At 43.5% G+C, this 22,107-nt stretch overlaps 1 protein-coding gene across 2 annotated transcripts in view; it reads left to right on the top strand.

The window, feature by feature from the left end:
• The first annotated feature begins 1,764 nt into the window (after nt 1–1,764).
• Nucleotides 1,765–22,107, top strand: part of fez1 (fasciculation and elongation protein zeta 1 (zygin I)) — a 70,401-nt gene continuing 50,058 nt past the window's right edge. The window contains exons 1-2 of one of the 2 annotated variants that reach the window (XM_069894468.1): nt 1,765–2,187; nt 20,313–20,412. In XM_069894468.1, coding sequence (XP_069750569.1) covers nt 1,775–2,187; nt 20,313–20,412 — 513 coding nt within the window. In that variant the 5' untranslated portion in view covers nt 1,765–1,774. The remainder of the gene's footprint in view (nt 2,188–20,312; nt 20,413–22,107) is intronic. The other variant, XM_069894469.1, reaches the window with a different exon arrangement.

Below are 22,107 nucleotides of genomic sequence, written 5' to 3'. Positions count from 1 at the left end.
AAAGGAAAGGTTAGAAAATATAGTCTTCATTTTCAAGGAATATTGGGAATTTGGCTCAGGAAGAGATGTCTACAACAGGTATAGACAGTAGGAATAATGAAGTGCTTGAGGAATATAAAGAGTGCAAAAAAAAAATATATTGAGAAGGAAATTAGAAAGGCTAAAAGGAGATATGGAAGGCAAGGGAACAATAAATCCAAAGGGTTTCGACAGGTATATTAAAAGTAAAAGAATAGTGAGGGATAATTTTGAGCCCTTGAGGATCAGAGGAGTAGGTTATGTGAAGAGTCAGAAGAGATGGGGGAAATTTTAAATGATTTTTTTCTTCAGTATTCATGAAGGAAAGGAATATAGAGTCAGGTGAGGTCATGGAAAATATACAGATTAATGAGGAGGTAGTAGGGGCAATTTTAGAGGCTAAAGGTGGATAAATCTCTGGATCCTGACAAGATATTCCCTAGGACCTTGAGGGAGGTTAGTGTAGAAATTGCGGGGGATCTGACATAAATATTTAAAATGTCATTAGCCACGGGAGAGGTGCCGGAGGATTGGAGGGTAGCTTATGTTTTTTCCACTTTAAAAAAAAGCTCTACAAGTAAACTGGAGTAGGCCAGTGAGTCTGATGTAGGTGGTAGGTAAATTAATGGAGAGTTTGGATAGACAGGGACTGATTAAGAGTAGTCCACATGGTTTTGTGCAGGGGGCGGAGCATGATGGCAGAGGTAGGAGCAGGGGGTGGAAATCATAAAATATTTTTTGTTTTCATGAGGTTGGTAGGGGAGAATTATGGAAGAAACCACATCGGGCTGCTCTTGTAATGCTGCCTGCAATTCTAGTCACCCCATTGTTGGAAGGAGTTTGAAGGCTTTGGAAAGGTGAGGTTTACCAGGACCTGGCATGGTAACAGGCCATGTTGGTCCATGAGTCTGCTGCCCAATTTACACCCAATAAACCAGTATGTTTTGACCAGTGGGAGAAAAACCAGACTCCCCTCCCAGGGAAAACCCACACAGACACTGGGAGAGCATACAAACTCCTTATAGACAGCGTGGGATTTGAATCCTGCTGCTGTAAAGGTGTTGCACTTACCAATATGCCAACTGTTCTGCATTAATGGCATTGGTAGGGTGGACTCTCAAGGTAAAAATGTCACATTGGAGGACATGCATTTAAGGTGAGGGGGAGAAAGTTCCAGGAAGAACTGCTGGGCCAATATTGAACAGAGAGAGGTGGGTACCTGGAACAGGCTGCTAGGAGTCCTGGTGGTTGCAGGTGCAATACTCTTGTTTAAGAGGCTTCCAGTTGACCCAGGAATATGGGTGAAATAGGCAATGAGATTATAGTTTAAAAAAACACACACACACACGGAAATGTTGGGGGAATCTCAGCTGGTCTTTCAGTGTCTCCAGGAGACACAAATATTTGGCTGACGTTTCAGGGCCTGTGATGAAGAGGCCTCCCTCTTCAAGGAATAAGCAATAATAATTTAACGGGGATGGAGGACTATCTATCAGGTGCCAGCAGCAAGGTTCTAGTTTGATTTGGACCATCCTATTCGGTGGGCTGTATTTAATGTCAATGTCCAGTTCAAGTCGTCGATCGCAGAGGGGAAAGGTCCTAGTGTATCCCACCATTGTTGTACGGTGTGGACAGACTGGATGGGCCGAAGAGCCAGGGACTTCCAAGCGGGTGCTGGCATGCAGTCGAGGGGCCGAAAGGCCTCCGACTGCGCGCTCCCGCCGCCGGAGAGACGCGATCGCCCGCGCTCGAGTGGATGAGCTCACCTTTGCACAAATGCGCAGTCTCTCCGCAGTCCCCCCCACTCCCCCCACCGGCTCCGTGCGCTCGCTTCTCCGGCGCGATGGCTGCTCCGCTCGTCACCCTGGACGAGGAATGGCAGGATTTCGACGAGTCGAAGCCCGAGCGCCGCGCCGGGGTCCCGGGGCCGCCGCTGGAAGAGAACCTGAACGAGCTGGGCTCGGCGGGGCTCCCGCACCTGGAGGAGCTGAGCGAGCTGGACAATTTCTCCACCGAGATGATGAGCTTCCAGTCCATGGAGGACCTGGTGAACGACTTCGACGAGAAGCTCAACGTGTGCTTCCGAAATTACAACGAGAAGACGGAGAGCCTGGCCCCGGTGAGACGGCAGACGGCGGCAGACGAGGAAGAATTGATCCGGGATGACGAGTAAGTGTCTGGGCACGTCTCCCCGGGACCGAGCTCCCTCCCATTCATCGGCAACCGGCTCGGGTCGCGGCGGAGGCTTCACACCGCCTTGGTTTTAATTTGTTGATGCCCCCGGGTTGGGGGAGTTCAATCCATTTCCACGCCAAGGATGTCTTCGCAGTGGCCGCGCATCACCTGCCGAACACGGAGCACAAAGCCCCGGGGTCGCGGGGGACGGGGGCTGACAGAGAGCCACCGGATTGCACAAGTGAACCCAGTCCTGGTGGTGGGCCAGATGCACTGAGCCGGGGGGGGTGGTTTCATCACGGTATTGGGGCGATTTCCATCTTCCTGTGGGTGGCCAAAATGCCGAAGAGGTTTTTAAAACGAAATAGCTGGGAGGAAGGACTGGAAACCAGAAGGGCTGCGATGCACGGTGCAGGGAAAGCCCAAAGGGGTTCGGAGTGAGTGGAGGTGGGGGGGGGGGGGAAGGAGGAAGGAGGAGAGAGAGTTTGGGGGGGGAGGAGAGAGGGGGGCAGTTTGGGGGGGGGAGGAGAGAGGGGGGCAGTTTGGGGGGGAGGAGAGAGGGGGCAGTTTGGGGGGGAGGAGAGAGGGGGGCAGTTTGGGGGGGGAGGAGAGAGGGGGCAGTTTGGGGGGGGAGGAGAGAGGGGGCAGTTTGGGGGGGGAGGAGAGAGGGGGCCAGTTTGGGGGGGGAGGAGAGAGGGGGCCAGTTTTGGGGGGGAGGAGAGAGGGGGCCAGTTTGGGGGGGGAGGAGAGAGGGGGCCAGTTTGGGGGGGGAGGAGAGAGGGGGCCAGTTTGGGGGGGGAGGAGAGAGGGGGCCAGTTTGGGGGGGGAGGAGAGAGGGGGCCAGTTTGGGGGGGGAGGAGAGAGGGGGCCAGTTTTGGGGGGGAGGAGAGAGGGGGCCAGTTTTGGGGGGGAGGAGAGAGGGGGCCAGTTTTGGGGGGGAGGAGAGAGGGGGCCAGTTTTGGGGGGGAGGAGAGAGGGGGCCAGTTTTGGGGGGGAGGAGAGAGGGGGCCAGTTTTGGGGGGGAGGAGAGAGGGGGCCAGTTTTGGGGGGGAGGAGAGAGGGGGCCAGTTTTGGGGGGGAGGAGAGAGGGGGCCAGTTTTGGGGGGGAGGAGAGAGGGGGCCAGTTTTGGGGGGGAGGAGAGAGGGGGCCAGTTTTGGGGGGGAGGAGAGAGGGGGCCAGTTTTGGGGGGGAGGAGAGAGGGGGCCAGTTTTGGGGGGGAGGAGAGAGGGGGCCAGTTTTGGGGGGGAGGAGAGAGGGGGCCAGTTTTGGGGGGGAGGAGAGAGGGGGCCAGTTTTGGGGGGGAGGAGAGAGGGGGCCAGTTTTGGGGGGGAGGAGAGAGGGGGCCAGTTTTGGGGGGGAGGAGAGAGGGGGCCAGTTTTGGGGGGGAGGAGAGAGGGGGCCAGTTTTGGGGGGGAGGAGAGAGGGGGCCAGTTTTGGGGGGGAGGAGAGAGGGGGCAGTTTTGGGGGGGAGGAGAGAGGGGGGCAGTTTTGGGGGGGAGGAGAGAGGGGGCCAGTTTTGGGGGGAGGAGAGAGGGGGCCAGTTTTGGGGGGGAGGAGAGAGGGGGCCAGTTTTGGGGGGGAGGAGAGAGGGGGCAGTTTTGGGGGGGAGGAGAGAGGGGGGCAGTTTTGGGGGGGAGGAGAGAGGGGGGCAGTTTTGGGGGGGAGGAGAGAGGGGGGCAGTTTTGGTGGGGAGGAGAGAGGGGGGCAGTTTTGGGGGGGAGGAGAGAGGGGGGCAGTTTTGGGGGGGAGGAGAGAGGGGGGCAGTTTTGGGGGGGAGGAGAGAGGGGGGCAGTTTTGGGGGGGAGGAGAGAGGGGGCCAGTTTTGGGGGGGAGATGGGGGAGGGGTTTTTACTACACTAGACTGTTATAATGGCAAAGCCTAAACCCCAAATTTTGTCCTGCAAGTGTTTAAAAAATACTGTAACAGAGGACCATCACCTCATTATTGACCGACAACACTCTGGATATCTGTGTTTAGCTTCTATGTTGGTCATGGGGCAAATTCTGCAAATCAGAGCAGAGTCGTGGGGTGGGTTTCCTCAATGAAAGTGCGATGATATGACATGAAGCCAGCGCACAGCTAATCCATAATGCTGACTGTGCCCTATATTCACATTGACTGGGAGGCATGCTGCAGTATGTCCTTCATTTATAGTCCTATTCAGATGTCTGCAATTAGTGGGAATGGTGAGAACTATTGTTGCCTTAATGGTTCATTGAGCAAACACATTACTGAATCTCATCCAGAAACTACATGGTTCCATTCACATGTGGAATTGGCAGGTTTTACCTGATGCTGGACTCAAGTTGTCATGGCTACTCACAGTTTAAAGTGAAGCTTCCTTTGATAAACACAGAAACCTGTGGGGATGTGTGCTTGTGAATGTGTATGCAGACACATGATTGTGAGCACAGACACCTCATGTCTACTCTGTGACAAATCAAGACAAAGATGGGTTCAACTTTGATATCACTCACAGCCATTAAGCTATAGATCTGTTAACTCATGAAAGCCATTTCGCCCATCAAATCAGTGCCATACTCTCACTCCCATTCCTCTGTTCTTTCTCTGTCGTCATGTACTCTGTTCCCATTCAAAGTCACAATAATTTCAGCGTCTACCACATGTTCAGTACACACTAATTATTTGCTGTGTTAAAAGCAAATATTTATTCTCACTTCACCCCTGGTTCTCTTGCTAGTCTTCTAAATCTGTCATCTTCAGTCTTCTGCTAATAGGAACAGTCTTTTTCTATCGCTTTTGCTTTTTTCTCTCTCTCTCTCCATCTCTTAACTTTGCCTTTACCAAATTTATCATCGGAAGCCCACAGTCAGTACGAATTGGAAACAATGTCTCCTCCTCACTGATTATCAACACAGGCACACCCCGAGGATGCACTGCTCTACTCATTATCCACCCACGATTGTGGGGCCCGGCACAATTCCAAAGCTATCTACAAGTTTGCCGATGACACCACAATTGTCAGCAGAATCCCAATGGCAATGAGGAAATCTAAAGGAGGGAGACAGATCAGCTCATTGAATGGTGTAACGACCATGACCTTGCACTCAATGTTAGCAAAACCAAGGAGATTGTGAACTTCAAGAGGAAGTCAGGGGAATACGACCCTAGTGCAGAGGGTCAAGAAATTCAATTTCCTGGGTGTCAACATCTCCAAGAATCTGTCTTGGAGCCTCCAATGTTTATCCAATCACATAGAAGGCTCTCCTGTGGCCATACTTTGTGAGATGTCTGAGGAGATTTTGTATGTCACTGAAAACTATAGTAAACTTCGACATGGAGAGCATTCTGGCTGGTTGCATCACTGCCTGGTATGGAGGTGCAAATTCTCAGGACAAGAATAGACTCCAGAGGGTTGTTAACTCTGCCTGCGACATCACAGGCACCAGAATTCACTCCATTGAGGACATCTACATGAGGTGGTGCCTTTATTTATTTATCTCTCTCTCTCTCTCTCTCTCTCTCTCTCTCTCTATTTTTATATAGATAGATATATATAAAACAAACTGCCTCTATCCTCAAAGACCCTGCACTGCCACCCAGGCCATGCCTTCTTCACTCTGCTACCATTGGGGAAAAGGTACAGGAGCCTAAAGACAAGCCCTCAGTGGCACAAGGGCAGCTTATTCCCTGCTGCCATCAGATTCCTGATGAACCAAGGACACTGCCTTACTTTTTGTGTGCTTTTTTTAAAAAAAAAATATAATAATGTCATAACATGGTTATAATATGAATGTTTGCACTAAGATGCCGCTGCAAAACACTGAATTTGATGACTTGTTCATGACAGTAAATTCTGATTCTGAATTTGTGGGTGTAGAACATTGCCAGGATTTGAAAGGTAGAGCTTTGAGGAAAGATTGGAAAACATGAGGCTGGACAAGCAGCTGTTGATGAAAGTGTGTATTTAAAAAAAATAAATAAAAAAAATTATAGGATCCTACAAAACATAAGTGATATTTTCTTAAGTGGAAGTGTTAAAATCCAGGGAAATACTGACTCAAAGTAATTGGCAGAAGGATTACCGAGGAGATGAGGAAAGGCACTTTCAGCTCGTTTCAGTCTGGAACTTGCTGCTGAGAATGGTGCAAGAGGCAAAAACCTATTAAAAATAACACTTGGATTTGTTCTTGAAAAATGAGAGTAGGCTGGGAACCTCCAACTTAATGGGCGCATGTAGGATAAAATCCCGCTGTATCATAAAGACCTTCCTTTGATTCCGTGGAATTTGCTCATTAACGGAGTATGGAGGTCAATGTTAATGCTGTCTGCGTGAAGAGTGCCCAGTTGGTTCTTCAAATTTGCATTTGGTAGTGCAAGGGGCACATGGATAGACACTGTGTAGATCTGTGATATTCCCCGGATCATTGGTTTCTGCCTGTTGAATGAGAGGAAATGATGAGTCAACAAGCAATTCTTCTTCAAAATTTATTCACGGCTCATTTTACCATCACTTAAGCGAGCAAGAAGTCATTCAGTTTAAACAGTTGACCGTGTCATCCTCCTCTGGCATCTCTGATGGTCCACCCTCACTGGTTCACTCATTGAAATTACCTGAAATTGTACTCAGGACTTGTCAATCTGCATTTCTCCAAAGCACACTGAATTGTTTGATGGGGTATTTAAACCTCATGTAGGATGAAGGTAACCTATAGGAACGAGTAGAGCACCAGTTTTAGATCCACATAATTTGGTCAATATTGATCTAACTATATTCAACATAAATCTTGTGAAGAATCAGCTATCCACGTGATCCCGTTTAAATTTCCCCATGAATGTCTGAATGATGAACGATGTGGACCAACTTACTCCACTTTAGCTACCATTATCATGTTTAAAGAAAGCAAACAGGAAAACATTGACTAACAAAGAAACCAACTGTGTTGTTACTTTTTGCATTGGGAGTTCTCATTTTAATATCATGAGTTAATTTTGGAGTGTCGTAATGCTGCCAAATTCTACAAACTTTCTACCTTGAGACCTGATAAGAATAGTTCTTTATAAAGTAGTTTGGGGTGCTTACTGAACCACTGGCCTGTCTGTTTGGACACCTTCTCTGACCCCATCACACTATGCGTTGAACAGCAAAATCTGACGTGAAATTCAGACTTAAGGAAATTAAACTGCTAACTGACCCAAGCCAATTCATACTAGATGGGACAAAGATAATTGCATAGAATTTTATTTTAAGTGATGTTAATGCTTGATTAATTCAGGAAGCTTTGGACTATTGCGCTGCCAGGAAATTTCATGTCATCAGCATTATCGATTGTTCTGAATTTGAATGCAGGAAATAAGTTCACAGATCACTTTCCAAAACATCCTAAAATGAAGCTATAATTGATTCTAACACGGTTTTGTGTACCGTTTCCACTGCACACATGGATTTGAACTATTTTCTCCATGGCTATTAGTCATCAAACTGTTCTGCAGTACATCTGCAGCCCTCCAAAAATGTGAGAAATGCACTGATAATAAAGTTGGACCCTGAGCTTCCTAAAACTAGCCTAGAGTATAAAAACAAGCAGATGATGTGAAATCTTTCAAATCATTTGTTCTAGATACAATTCAAAAATTGTGTCAAACTATGAAGGTACTCAAGAGGGTGCAGGGAAGATTGATCAGAATGATTTGAGGATGAGGAAACGTGTTTCATTGGCTCTAAAATGCTTTGAAGGGTCTAGAACAGGGGTGTCAAACTCAAATTCACGGAGGGCCAAAATTAAAAACTTGGACTAAGTCGTGGGCCAAACTAAATATTTATTGAAAATTTTCAACAACATCTGCATGTTTTCTCTTCTTTCAACATATGTAATGTTAAACTTTTTCTTATTAAAATAAATGTTTAATAATAGTTTTGCTTTAAACTCTTTCCAGAAGAAGCATTAACAAATGAGAAATAAAATATTCAATAAATAATAATTCTCTATAGCCTTTAAGCTCCTTTTAAATGTATTTTTTTTCACAAACCAACAAGTCAAAAAAAAACAACTTGCTTTAATGAAAATCCAATCTTTCAACTATGAAGAGTCCAAAGTTAACCAAAGAAAATACTAATCCAAGCTTAGCTTGCTCCACTGTGATTTACTCTGATGCACCTGGGTCTAAACCAGATACTTGGCATCTCTTCTTAGATGCAAGTTCATCAAACTCTGGGGTCAGAGTTTGCCTCCCACCTGTCTTGAAAGGTCCTGTTTTCTGTCTTTGGTTTGGCCATTTTTCGTAAGGGGTTTATTACATGTGAGTTAGGCGACAGGTCGCAGATACTAATGAAAGTAAAGAGAGGAGGTGGGGGCGATTAGCGGGCTGACGGGCTGGCGCCACGCAATTGCAAAGCATTCTGGGATTTGTAGTATTAGCTGTGCATGCGCTATACTGGCGTGGCGGCCAGTGGGCCAGCTCTAATACATATTTGATATGATCTTGCGGGCCAAATATAATTATATCACGGGCCAAATTTGGCCCGCAGGCCTGAGTTTGACATGTGTGGTCTAAGATGATGAAAGGGGCTGTATAAATGCAAATATGTTTGCTTCCTCCAAAGAGAGAAAGGAAACTGTCACTGCAGAGGCTACCTATAGTTGGAATAACAGAGAATATAGATTGTTTCAAGGACATAATTCCCTTGGTGTTTGTGTTATGTTGACCGATCACTTAAGCTTTGCCCCTGTCATTTATGATGCTATTTCATCTCTGTCCCCAGATTGCATCTGTACCTTTACTTTCTGTTTTCTGCAGCAGGAATGTAAGAATGAATTCAGTAATGTGAATGAAGACTGATGAATGAGTTGGAAATGGCTTCCTAATTTTCCCATCTCTGCATTTTGCATGATGGCAGGCAGAGTTGTTAAATTTCCCCATGAAGCAAAATAATATCTGGAAGGAATGTAACCGTGCTTTCGGGAATCAATATGAACATCCTGAAATAATGTGAGCCAGTCTTTAATTATTGTTCATTCATGTCTCTACCGGCAGCAAATTTTAGGAATTTCACCTTCACAGCTGGTATTTGCATTATTCCTTTAAGATAGTAACAAAAAAATCAGATAGGATTGGACTTCTTTCTCTATCGGAGGAGAAAGAGAGAACTAGAGGCTCAGATTGGTTTTGAGAAATCATCTGGAGGGAGAGAGAGCTATGCATATATCCATGCACGCACTCTCTCTCACATGCACGCGTTGTACAAGAGAAGGGAGGAGTTGAGGAGAGGGTTAGGGAGGAAATTCATTTCCCACCTATTCAATTCAGGTCTTGCAGCAACCTAGTGCAGTACAATCTGCTACTTTCATATGTCCCTGACAGAGAGGTCCCTGAAAGTCAAAGGCTCTCACTAAATCGAAGAGGGAATGGGTTCACTGCTGTCTTCTGCTGGATGAGTACCAGGAGGTAATAGTAGAGCAAAACCAGAACTCTGTATAGGTCAGTAATTCAGATATGGAGTTGAGATCCCAGAATGATTTTTCCTGCGATTGGGCTGATCCTTTTTTTCCTGTGCTTTTATCTTTCCAGTTTTTTCTCTTGGCACCACTATCTTTTTCAATGTTGTTTCCATGGCTTGTTCACATGCTCCTAAATCCCATGTACCCTCTCCCCCCATGAGCCATGCTACTTTGCCCAAACATCTTATCTTTTACTCTGTACCCAGATTCTCATTGCACATTATCTGCAAGGGGAGAACCTCTTTATCCAAAGACTGCCCACACTTGTTATTACAATTTACCTAATGCTCCGAACTCACTGACCAATTATCTCTCATTTACCAAGTTCATGTTCTCGCCCAATTAACACATACATTCTTCAATAAGAAGTCACTAACCTCATCCTGTTCGATCCTCTTCCTGCTTCAAGCCTGAGCTCTGATATCATGAAGGAAATCCGGTCAACCCCGTAAGAGGGACCGTGCCATCAGGGATCCGGTCAACCCCGTGAGAGGGACCGTGCCATCAGGGATCCGGTCAACCCCGTGAGAGGGACCGTGCCATCAGGGATCCGGTGAACCCCGTGAGAGGGACCGTGCCATCAGGGATCCGGTCAACCCCGTGAGAGGGACCGTGCCATCAGGGATCCGGTCAACCCCGTGAGAGGGACCGTGCCATCAGGGATCCGGTCAACCCCGTGAGAGGGACCGTGCCATCAGGGATCCGGTCAACCCCGTGAGAGGGACCGTGCCATCAGGGATCCGGTCAACCCCGTGAGAGGGACCGTGCCATCAGGGATCCGGTCAACCCCGTGAGAGGGACCGTGCCATCAGGGATCCGGTCAACCCCGTGAGAGGGACCGTGCCATCAGGGATCCGGTCAACCCCGTGAGAGGGACCGTGCCATCAGGGATCCGGTCAACCCCGTGAGAGGGACCGTGCCATCAGGGATCCGGTCAACCCCGTGAGAGGGACCGTGCCATCAGGGATCCGGTCAACCCCGTGAGAGGGACCGTGCCATCAGGGATCCGGTCAACCCCGTGAGAGGGACCGTGCCATCAGGGATCCGGTCAACCCCGTGAGAGGGACCGTGCCATCAGGGATCCGGTCAACCCCGTGAGAGGGACCGTGCCATCAGGGATCCGGTCAACCCCGTGAGAGGGACCGTGCCATCAGGGATCCGGTCAACCCCGTGAGAGGGACCGTGCCATCAGGGATCCGGTCAACCCCGTGAGAGGGACCGTGCCATCAGGGATCCGGTCAACCCCGTGAGAGGGACCGTGCCATCAGGGATCCGGTCAACCCCGTGAGAGGGACCGTGCCATCAGGGATCCGGTCAACCCCGTGAGAGGGACCGTGCCATCAGGGATCCGGTCAACCCCGTGAGAGGGACCGTGCCATCAGGGATCCGGTCAACCCCGTGAGAGGGACCGTGCCATCAGGGATCCGGTCAACCCCGTGAGAGGGACCGTGCCATCAGGGATCCGGTCAACCCCGTGAGAGGGACCGTGCCATCAGGGGATCAAGGACGGCTGTGAAGGCTGAGTCATTGGTTGTATTTAAATCAGAGATTGATAGGTATCTGAATAGTCAAATTATGGGAGGAAGGCCGGGGAGTGGGGCTGAGTGGGAGAATGGACCAGCTCATGATGGAATGGTGGAGTGGACTTGATGGGCTGAATGGCCTACTTCTGTCCTGTATCTTTTGGACTTGTGGAAACTAAAGCACATGGAGGAAACACACTCAAGTTGCAGAATGAACATACAAACTCCACGCAGACAGCACAGGATTCAAAAGAAAACTCACATTGTTGAAGTGCCTTTCATGGCCTCAAATCATTGTTTTAGCTGTGGTCATGTAAACGTATGGTAACCAATGCATACACAGCAATTTTCACATACTCTGAAGTACCATTGACCCTGTTTTAGTGATGTTAATTGAGGGTTCTGCTTTTTATTTCAAAATAGTGCTTTGGAATCTTTCATGCTCTTTCTAGAAGGCAAATGCCAACTCCAATACTGCAGTTCTGCACTAAATGTCAGGTTTGATCTACAACCTCACAAAGCTTAATGTTTAATCATAGTTTAATGGGTGGAAAATGATAGGACAAGTTCCCATTCAATTCTCTCAGTCTGAACCTGGAGCATCCCTTCCGTTTCAGCCATCTCCTTTATGACAGAGTATTTAAAGGTGGTTTGGGAGGAATTGCTAGAGCAGCTTGCGCACACAAACACATTTTAAAACACAGAATTTTTTCAGGGTGCTTTTTGCAGAAAGAACAACCAAGTTGCAGCATACAGCTGGCCTGGGAGAGCATGTGATCTTTGCAGGAAGGGACAGAACAGCTTTGGCTCTCAGAGAGGGAGGGTGTGAAACAGAGAGAGGAGTCACAGAAATCTGTTCCAGAGGGACAAGCTGGCAAACTTTGGAAGGCTGCCTGGTCGAAGGAGAAGACTGGCGGACTGAAAGGTGATCTGAAAGAAAGAGGATCATCTGGAGAACCCTGAAGGGGGCAAGTTTCATCAGCAAAACTGATTGAAAAGGAATCTCTCTGAAAACCAGCAAGAACACTCCTGAGTGGTAACCATTTGCCTGTTAAACAGCAAAGATTGGTGAACTTTATCAATGTTAACTTCTGTGCACAGTACAAGAATTGCCTGCAACCAGTGAGATTGGACTGTGATCCAAAGAACTTTTCTAATTTTAAATATACATTACACACACCTGTGCTACCTGATGTGCGACAGCCACCTACAATAAAATAACGCACCTGCATCTTCTGCTCCTCACCGCTGGAGTGTACACAACTTATCCTCCATCCTGAATGAATGCTTGAAGTCGATAACAAAATCAGATCATGTCCTAATATATTCCTCAGATGTTTCAACATCATTCTCACTCTATTGCTAGCATGTGGATCAAAATTAACATTAGAAGTTCAGGGAAAATTAGCAATTAATGTCTTCAACATAAATGCTGTTGACATGATGCTCTAGGCTATTAGCAATGACAACAAGGCATGTTGAGGCAGATGGGAGTATCACTCAGTATCAAATTTGTTGGATCTCATATCTGTAATGGAACCCATCTGGATTCTCTATGTATTGTACCCAATTCAAGGAAAAGGAACTCTCATTCACTTCTGTATTTATAATTTTCCTGTAAATGTAATAATCCCAGTTAATAAGGCACTTTGTTGTGAACAAAAGAATAATATAGTGCTTTAATGGATCTAATGGACATCAAGCCTTGAGATTGAACTATGCAAAGATTAGTGACAAAATGCTAATGCGTGAAAATCTATTGGCCATTATTTTAATGGATAGATTAAAAGCGTTACTATCTCCATTAGATCTGCAGATAGATGGTCAGCAAATGAATGCAGAAAGGGCTAACCTTCAAAAGCAGCATTTCAAATCCTTCAGTATTTGCTGACTCACTGTTCCTATGGCCTCCAGATAACTTTTCCAAATTATAGCCATTCCTAAGTAAGTAACTTGCATGCTATTCCCTGCAGAACAGCATGGGTGAACCAATTCGAAGGATTTGAGAGCCTAAGTGCCACTAAATATCTGATGGAGAAATTCATCAATGAATAAATACAATCTCAAAATTAGAGCTGAGCCATTTAGAAGACAGTCACAAGATCACAAGACAAAGGAACAAAAGCAGGCTACTAGGCCCATTGATTCTGTTCCGTAAATCTACACTAAGCTACTCTACACTAGTTCCAATTTCTGGCCTTTTCCCCATATCCCTTGATGCCTTCACTAATGAGATACTTGTCTATTTCTTCTCTAAACACTCCCAGTGATCTGGCTTCGACTGCTGTATGCGGCAGTGAGCTCCACAGATCCATGGCCCTCTGGCTAAAGGAGTACTTCCTAATCTCTGTTTTATATGGATAACCTCTAACTTTCAGACTATGGCCCTTTGTCCTTGATTCACCCACCAAGGGAAACCTCTTACCCGCATCCACCCTACCTAAACCTTTCAAAATATGAAAAGTCAGAAAGAGATACACCATAGAAACAGACCCACACCATCTATCAACCATCCATCCAAATTAATCCTCTTTATTCTTTCACATTTTTATCAACTCCTCCCAGATATTCTGCATTGTAACAGACCAATTTCTAGATCATTCAGAAAGGTTTAAGTAGCAAGAAAACTGGAATGAGACCAATTTCTGTTGGATAAAGAAATAGTAGTTGGGGGCAGCATGATTAGCGTAGCAGTTAGTGCAACACCATTATGGCGCCAACGACCTGGGTTCAAGTCCAGCGCTACGTAGGGAGTTGGAACATTCTTCCCGTGCCTGTGTGGGTTTCCTTCCACCCTTCAAAACATACAGGGGTTGTAGGTTAATTGGGGTATTTGGACGGCACAGGCTTGTGGGCCAGAAGGACCTCTTATGGTGTTGTATGTCTACATGTTAAAATTTGTAAATTTAAATTGGTGGATGACAGATGAATAGAGTTCAGTTGCAGATCCTCTTGTGGCTGGTTGAATGGCAAACCCGTTGGCTGACTCCTGTTCTCAGCTTTCTAGCTTCCTGTGTTCCGAGCTGCTCTGGTTGCTCTCTGGTGGGGAAATTCCATTTTCTTTCACTCTATTGTCTCCACCCTTGCTGGGAAGTATCTTGGTTGTTCCTTCACTGCTCCTTGCACAAACTCCTGATTTCTCAGACCTTCTGTTTATTCATCTGACCCCCTAGAGAGAGTGATGATAGTCTAAGCCACAGCCAGAAGCTGTGATGGCCAACTAACCAGTTTTAAACCAGTTCAGCCTGACATCAATGTACTGAACTCAAGGTTCATTCACTACGAGATCCAGAATTCCTCTCTGTGGCTCCATTAATGCTTCTGCATTTTCAATTCCTGATAGCAATAGGTACAAATTGGTACATTCTGGGTGTTTCCACTAGGTCATAGACATCTGTGCAAGGGTGCAGGATGGGTGAAGATATGGCCCATCTCTCCTCTCCATAGAAATCGATGCTCTGCAGAGATTCGAGTCCATGTGAAATGCAATCCTCCTCTCTTCCTTGATGAAAAATCAGACAAATTTATGCGTCAAAGTTGGTGTGGCTTAGATGTATATTTTTATTGAATATTCAGGTTTGGATGGAGTTGGGCCATACTTAAAAATATTGGTATTTCTATTAATGGTTCAGTTGGGTCAGTCCAGATTTGGAAAGGTTTATCACCACTTCATCTTGGATTGAGAAGTATTGTTTACAATTGGCTTTGGGAGATTTTAAATTTTCTAGCCAAACCTCAGCACTTGTTTAAGGCTTTTACATTTTTTTTTCTATTTTGATAGCAGGCCATTTACTAGAAATGTTGGGGTAAGTTTGATCTCCAAAATGAGTGGGTTTTAAGAGGTTACTAAATCATTAAACATTCTGAAACATGATCTCAACCCATCAGCGATTTCCTATTCTAGCAGAAAAGGGAGGGGGGGGGGAATGATTTATTCTCTGTAGGCCACAGTACCCTAGTTCTGAGGTACGGGAAGCTAAGAAGAAATAAGAAGAGCCAGTCTAATACTACATGGAGATCAGGAGGGGTAGGACAGTATTCCGCAGCTCAATAATCTTTCTCCCATCCCCACCATCTTTACCCCAACACATCCAAAACCAAAGATGACCCCCCTCCTCCTCCCACTGGCAACTACTGATCCCCCACTGGCAACTACTGATCCCCCACTGGCAACTACTGATCCCCCACATTGTCTACTTACTGTTCATCATCTTCTCAGTTCTGATATCCAAATCTCAATCTCTCCCTCCAATCCCCACTGCTCTCTATTCTCTTCTCAATCACCTGTGATCTTTAACCATGGGATCGCCATCCATCCATCCCAGCCATACTTTCCCATCAAAAATCCATCAACTGCGTGCTTTATTAATGGAACATTTTGACGGGTCTTAACATTGCCTAGGCAAACTAAATTTGAGATTTTAATTGTTGATGGTGGGAAAAAAGGGTTTATTTCTGAAATGTATGCCTTGCTACGAGAAGATAGATTTATATAAAATGAATAATAAGTGGGAGAAAGACATTTATTATCTCAGGAGGAGTGGATGACTATGTGTGAAGATAGTGTAACTAAATTAATTAATGTGAGATATAATTTAGTCACATAATTTTTTGCATCAGTTCTATTTAACTCCTTAGAGGTTAAAAAGATAAGGTTTTAGTTCTTCAGACTTGTGTTTTTGTTGTGAAATACGTTTTTACATTCAGTTTGGAGTTGTGAAAAAGTTAAACCCTTTTGGGAAAGAATTATGAAGTGTTTGGAAGATTTATATAAGATTGAAATAATACTTGATCCATTACAATTTTTAATGGGTTATACTATAACATTAACAACGGGTTTAAGATTGGACAAATGTCAAATTATGTTTATCCGTCTGGCGTTGGCTGTAGCTAGGAAATGTATTGCAATTTCATGTAAGAATAATATTGAATTGCATGTACATAGATGGCATAATGAATTGAGATCTTGTATTAGAAAAGATAATATATAATTTACGGAATAATTATTTTTTTGTTAAAATGTGGACTCCATATTTGAAATGTATGGGTTTGGATATATCCTAAATGTTTTTTTAAAGATGTTAAGGGTTGGCACACTCCACAGTAACAGATAATTAATTGATATATGCTTTTGGCTCTTGTATAGGGGTAGTTTGGGGTGGAATGTAGGGTGAAGGGTGGGAGGGGGGATTAGAAATGGTACTAATATTTAGTATTTAGTAAGCAATTAGTTTTATTTTTTGTATGTATTTCAAATTCTATAAATAAAGTTTGGAAAAAAAATCCATCTACCTCCCCACCTGATCTTTGCCCTTACTACCCTGCCTGCTCCCCATTCACCATCCTGTGTCACAGGGAGCTCCAGGCCTTTTAAAGAGGCTGACTTCCCAGATAGTAAATCTGCTGAAAATGCATCCTCACTGAAGAGGTTCCACCCATTGTGAGGCTCCATCCATGGTGAGGCTCCACCTAACTTGCTCTAGTAAATCTCGCTCAAGTAAATATCAAGGTAGATCCCTCCCCTGGTCAATGCTCACCTTTTCTCTCATGCTCTCCCACCCATGTCTAATTATTTCCTTTTACCTTCAAGCCTGTGCTCCTTCCCCTGACCTTTCCTTCCTCCTCCCCAAGCCTTTTATTGACACACTAGATATCTTGATGAAGGGCTCAGACGTGAACCATTAGTTATACGATCTCTAGATGTTGCATGACTGCTGAGCTCCTCTAGCACTTCTGTGTAAAACAAGTTAAATCGGTTACCCTCCACAGACATTGAACGCTGCAGAGGATTTGCACCTTTTTCTCTGTGTGTTTCTTTTTTTTTTTGAAACTTTATTTAAAGATTTTATCACATGAATAAAACAAAGAAATTACATTTAAAGAAAAATAGAAATAAAGTACTTATTACAACACAGCATTAATAACATAACTTAAGTCAGTCTAACCCCCCCCATATATATGGCCACTTAAAAAAAAAACTATATATATAAAAAAAAACCACCCTTCCCCCTCCAAAATAAAGAGTGAAGAATTAATAAAGTTAGTAATATTATAAAAAAAAACACCCACAAACAAAAAAAATAACAAGTAAAAATATTAATTAAAAAAAGTTATCAAATCTAAAATATCACACATAAAACATTTAAATCAAACTTAATTGCATGTACTTAACAAATGGAGTCCACTTCAGCTTATAAAAAGACATCTTATCTTGAATTGAAAAAGATATCTTTTCCATAATTAAACAAGACTTCATCTCTAAATTCCACCTATCTAAGGTTAGTATATTTCTATCTTTCCAAGTAAGCGCTATACATTTCTTAGCCACCGCTAAGGCTAAATAGATAAAAGAAATCTGATAATCATTTAAGCCTAAGTCAATTAATGATTGCATATTCCCTAATAAAAATATATCAGGATCTAATACAACATAGAGATTATATAAACTATTAAATATTGATTGAATACCTTTCCAAAACTGTTGCAATTGATCACAAAACCAAACTGTATGTAAAAAAAGTATTAGCCGTCTGATCACAACGAAAACAACAATCTACCTTACTAAGACCAAACTTTTTTAATTTCTCTGGTGTTAAATATAATTGATGTATAAAATTATAATTAATCATCGCTAATCTAGCATTAATCAATTTCCGAATACTATTCTGACAAATTTCCATCCAGGCCTCTTCAGCTATTATAGAACCTAAATCTTTTCCCCATTTCAACTTATCTTTATCCCAATCTGTCTTGTTTTCATTTTCTTGTAAAATACAATACAAATCAGATATATACCCCTTTTTTGGTATGGAAAGTACATATTTCTCAAAACTAGTTTCAGGCAATAAAATCATATGTCGGCTTTACAAATGATCTTAACTGATAATATACAAATATAGAATTTCCACTAATACCAAATTTCCTTTGTAATTCCTCAAAGGAACAAAAAATCCTTCAAAAAAACAATCTGATAAATTTTTTTATTCCTCTCCTTTCCCATTGTTTCAAAGTAATATTTGAGACTGTAAAAGGAACAAGTTGATTATTATATAATGGCAATCGCCCAGACCATTTATTTTTAAGCCCCAATTTATTAAGTTTACTTGTCCATAAATTCAATAAATGTTTCAATATTGGTACATCATAAGTTCGTAATAAATTTTTATTCCATTGAAACAAAAACTCTTGTGGAAATTTTTCTAAAATAACTGCCATTTCTATCTTTGCCCAACTAGCGATCTGTTGCCGTTTTCTTTTACTTTTTTTTAGCAATTGTACCATTAGAAGCTAGTGTAACACCTCTAACTACTTATAAACTTTTTAGAAAGTTTCAACGGGCAATTATAGACAAAACAATAACAAAGAGTCAGGAGAGGACTGGAAGGCACATCTGTTCCTTACACCATCTTGCCACGCCCCCCCTCTGTGTGTTTCTCAGTCAGACTTTGGTGGTTGCCTTGGGTTTGATGGTTGAGAACTTGCCTTGAAATGAGTCACCACCCTCAGCACTGGAAAACCAGTTGAACGTGTTCAAGAGCACAAGTGACTAGATCTTGCTGACAAAGTACTTTCGAGAAGCTAATTAATGTAGACATCAGGTTAGTTATTGCAGTCTGCTCCACTCATATGATTTAGTTCATAATCTACAAGGTTGGTACGGTTAGCACAACGCTGTTACAACACCAGCGATCGGGACTAGGGTTCGAATCCCGTGCTTTCTGTAAGGAGTTGATATGTTCTCCCCATGGGCTTTCCCCTGGCCACTGTTCAAAATGTAAATTGGGGCTGGGGGTTGGTGTAAATTGGGCGGCACAGATTCATGGACCAAAATGGGCTGTTTCTGTGCTGTATGTCTAAATAAATTCCTTATTAAATAAATAGATAAATGCAGAGCAAAATTTGAAACCATTGTTAATAATACTGTCATATTTGCAGGATTCTCTGACAGTAATCTGTTCTTCATGTTAATTGCAGAATTGCATGGAACCCAAATGAGAGAATCAATGTGCTTAACCTCACACATTTTAATGATTTGTTTTCAAAGAGATCTTGCCTTCTGAAATGGGAATATGTCTTGACAAGGGAAACCTGCAGAGCAGCCTGATGATTTTTCTTATTGCAGAGTTGAAAATGCCCAGGGACCATTTCAAAAAGTATTCCAACAATTGCTAGGATCTGTGCAATTAACCCCTTGGATGGAATTTGTTTTTAAAAAAACAGAATTTGTTTTTAAAAAAAAACTCTTAACAAGAGATTTCTTTGTTGAAGTCACAAATGGGATCTGAGGCAGATGATTTATTGATTATGTGACCATGTTTAATTTAGTATTTTTCTGAGGTTTTGTGGCAAGTAAAACCAAGGAATGTCAGTCTGTTATTCTGATATAAAAGAAGTTTCTAGCAAAAGGCCAGCTAAAATAATCAGACAATGTATCTTAAATGTATTATGTAGAGAAATACTGTTGTAAATGTTTGTTGTACTATGTATGAGATGTTGACTAGTCTGCTCACAAAACAACTTCAATCTCTGCAATTTTTATCCCTGTGACAATAAACCTGAACAATAGATAATGTGGGAACATAGGGTGATGGTAGAAGGGAATCAGGCATTGTGTTCCTGAGAGATCTAAATAATCCTTCCCATCCACAGGATGTCTGTCAATTTGAAACTCGCAGGTTATGAACAAAGTGAGATCTCTGCCTCAGTAGGATTTATTACCTGATTAAGTGAGTTTGCAAGAGCAGTATTAGAACTGTGTTCGTGGTGGGGAAATTTGGGGAGTAGAAGAGATTTTGGGCAGAGTTGGGAGAGAGGAACTGGTACGGATGGTACCAGAAGATGTAGAATATTGAGCTGGAGAGCACAGCTGATTAGTGACAGTTGAGCAGAAGGGAAACATTTGTTAAATTGATTTGAGATTATATGCACTCTTTTCTCCTGATTATTTTACCTAAGGTTCCTGACAATCAACTGGTTAATCATTGAGTGTGTTGATTTTTAAGAGTAGAAGCTTGTTGGTCAGATGCAACTCCTCTGTGGAGTGGCAACGGGCTCTTGCTCTCTCGCCATGAGGCTGGCCATTGGCTGGTGGGCTGTGTGCAGCTGACTGCTAACAATGGCCTTTCTTATTCCAGGATTTGGGATGCTCTGACTGACAACTACGTAAGAAATACAGCTGAAGATTGGAGGACAGTACGCCTTCAGGAACTCAACATGAACCTCTCCAATATGGAGGTAATTTTGAACCCTCAGGAGAGGCATCATTTACATTACCAACCATCCAACAGTGCAACACATTGTTTCAAAAGTATGAGAGTTATTTTTATATTGAAGGTTATCTTGGGTTTTATTTTATGTACCATATCCCTCCTGGGTGCTCTGTTATCAGAGTTCCCTTGTGCATAAAATATACAGAATGAAAACACCTGAACTAGCCCTTTAGTCTACAACAAAGTTTGAAGGAAAATAGCCTGCATTCAACATTAGACCTTTGTTTTGGAGCTCGAAAGAAATTGTTTCAAGTGTTAACCTGAAAGCTGAGCTGGGCATTTCTGTAGCAGGGCTGCACACTCATGACTGCCTGATTTTATGTGACGTGAAAGACCAAAGTCCTGACTGTCATCTCGGAGACCAGTGACCGACATTGAGCTAGTTACCAGAAACATTTCTGGATTTGGCAGAGCTGACCCAATCCAGGGCCAAAAAAATCCTACATAACTATTTAAATTAAAAAAAAAATTTAGACATACATCATGGTAACAAGTCATTTCGGCCCATGAGCCCATGCCACCCAATTTACTCCCAATTAACCTGTACCTCCAGGTATGTTTTGAATGGTGGGAGGAAACTAGAGCCCATGCAGACACAGGGAGAATGTACAAACTCCCTACAGACAGAGCTAACTATTGCTGGATTATGTATCCAACATGTATTGATTTCGCCGGATAGAATCCCTACATTCCAAACTCACTCTAGAGTATAGGCATCATATACAATAACTCTCCTGGGCCATAGGTCCCATGCACATCAACTCCACTTGGGAGCGAGCTCCACAAGCATTGACATTCCATGGATATTGTTTTATTAAAGCTAAGTATGCAGCTCAAAATCTTTCTTTCTAAAAACTTAAGATCGGAAGACTGTATTGACCTTGAAGCTGCCCTGCCAGTCACTCAGATGAGGATTTTGCTTCTTGAACATTTTGGAGTGTATTCCATGGATGACCGTTGACCATAAAAATCACTTTATAACATTTTTCAGCCGTGAACCATTTTTAGATTTGATATACATCTGTGATTTCCTGTGATATTTCAAGTCTGCTGGTATATTGCCCACAAAGGATGCTGTTATAACTAGTATATGCAAATGTTGTCTTAGGCCTGGCATGAATAGATACATAGATAAATGCAGAGAGGCTAGAAAAGCAGCTCACGTACACACATGCTTCAAGCATACAAAAATGTCATTGAAATTCATTTTCTGCATTTGCACTTGGACTTCTTGCTGATCTTGGTGCAGTCAGTGCTGAACGTAGTGAAAAGTTTCCGCAGGACACTGTGACCATGAAAAAGTGATATCAGGGTAACTGCAACCCATCAATGCTGGGCCGACGACTATTGTTGGACACTGACATGAGAGGCATCAGAAGCTGAATACAAATAAAAATCAGTAGCAAAACATTTTAGGTCAGTTGAACTAATGCAATGTAACAGCATCATTATGTCATAAAATATGCTAAATTCAATAAAAGTTAATTTAATGTTTCTCCAACTTTTACATGATACAGAAAATCTGTGTGTTCAGCTTGAAGTTGTCTATCATAATCCCCAATTTTTTTTCAGGATGCAAACCTTTTGAAAGAAAAATTGTTGCCCAGTCGTATGTACCTTGTTCACATTCCCAGATAACCCCACATATCTCTTAGCATCC

Source organism: Narcine bancroftii, chromosome 8, assembly GCF_036971445.1.
Source record: "Narcine bancroftii isolate sNarBan1 chromosome 8, sNarBan1.hap1, whole genome shotgun sequence".
Lineage (NCBI taxonomy): Eukaryota > Metazoa > Chordata > Chondrichthyes > Torpediniformes > Narcinidae > Narcine > Narcine bancroftii.
The sequence above is the reverse complement of the archived record's forward strand: the minus strand, read 5'-3'. Positions and strand labels throughout refer to the sequence as shown.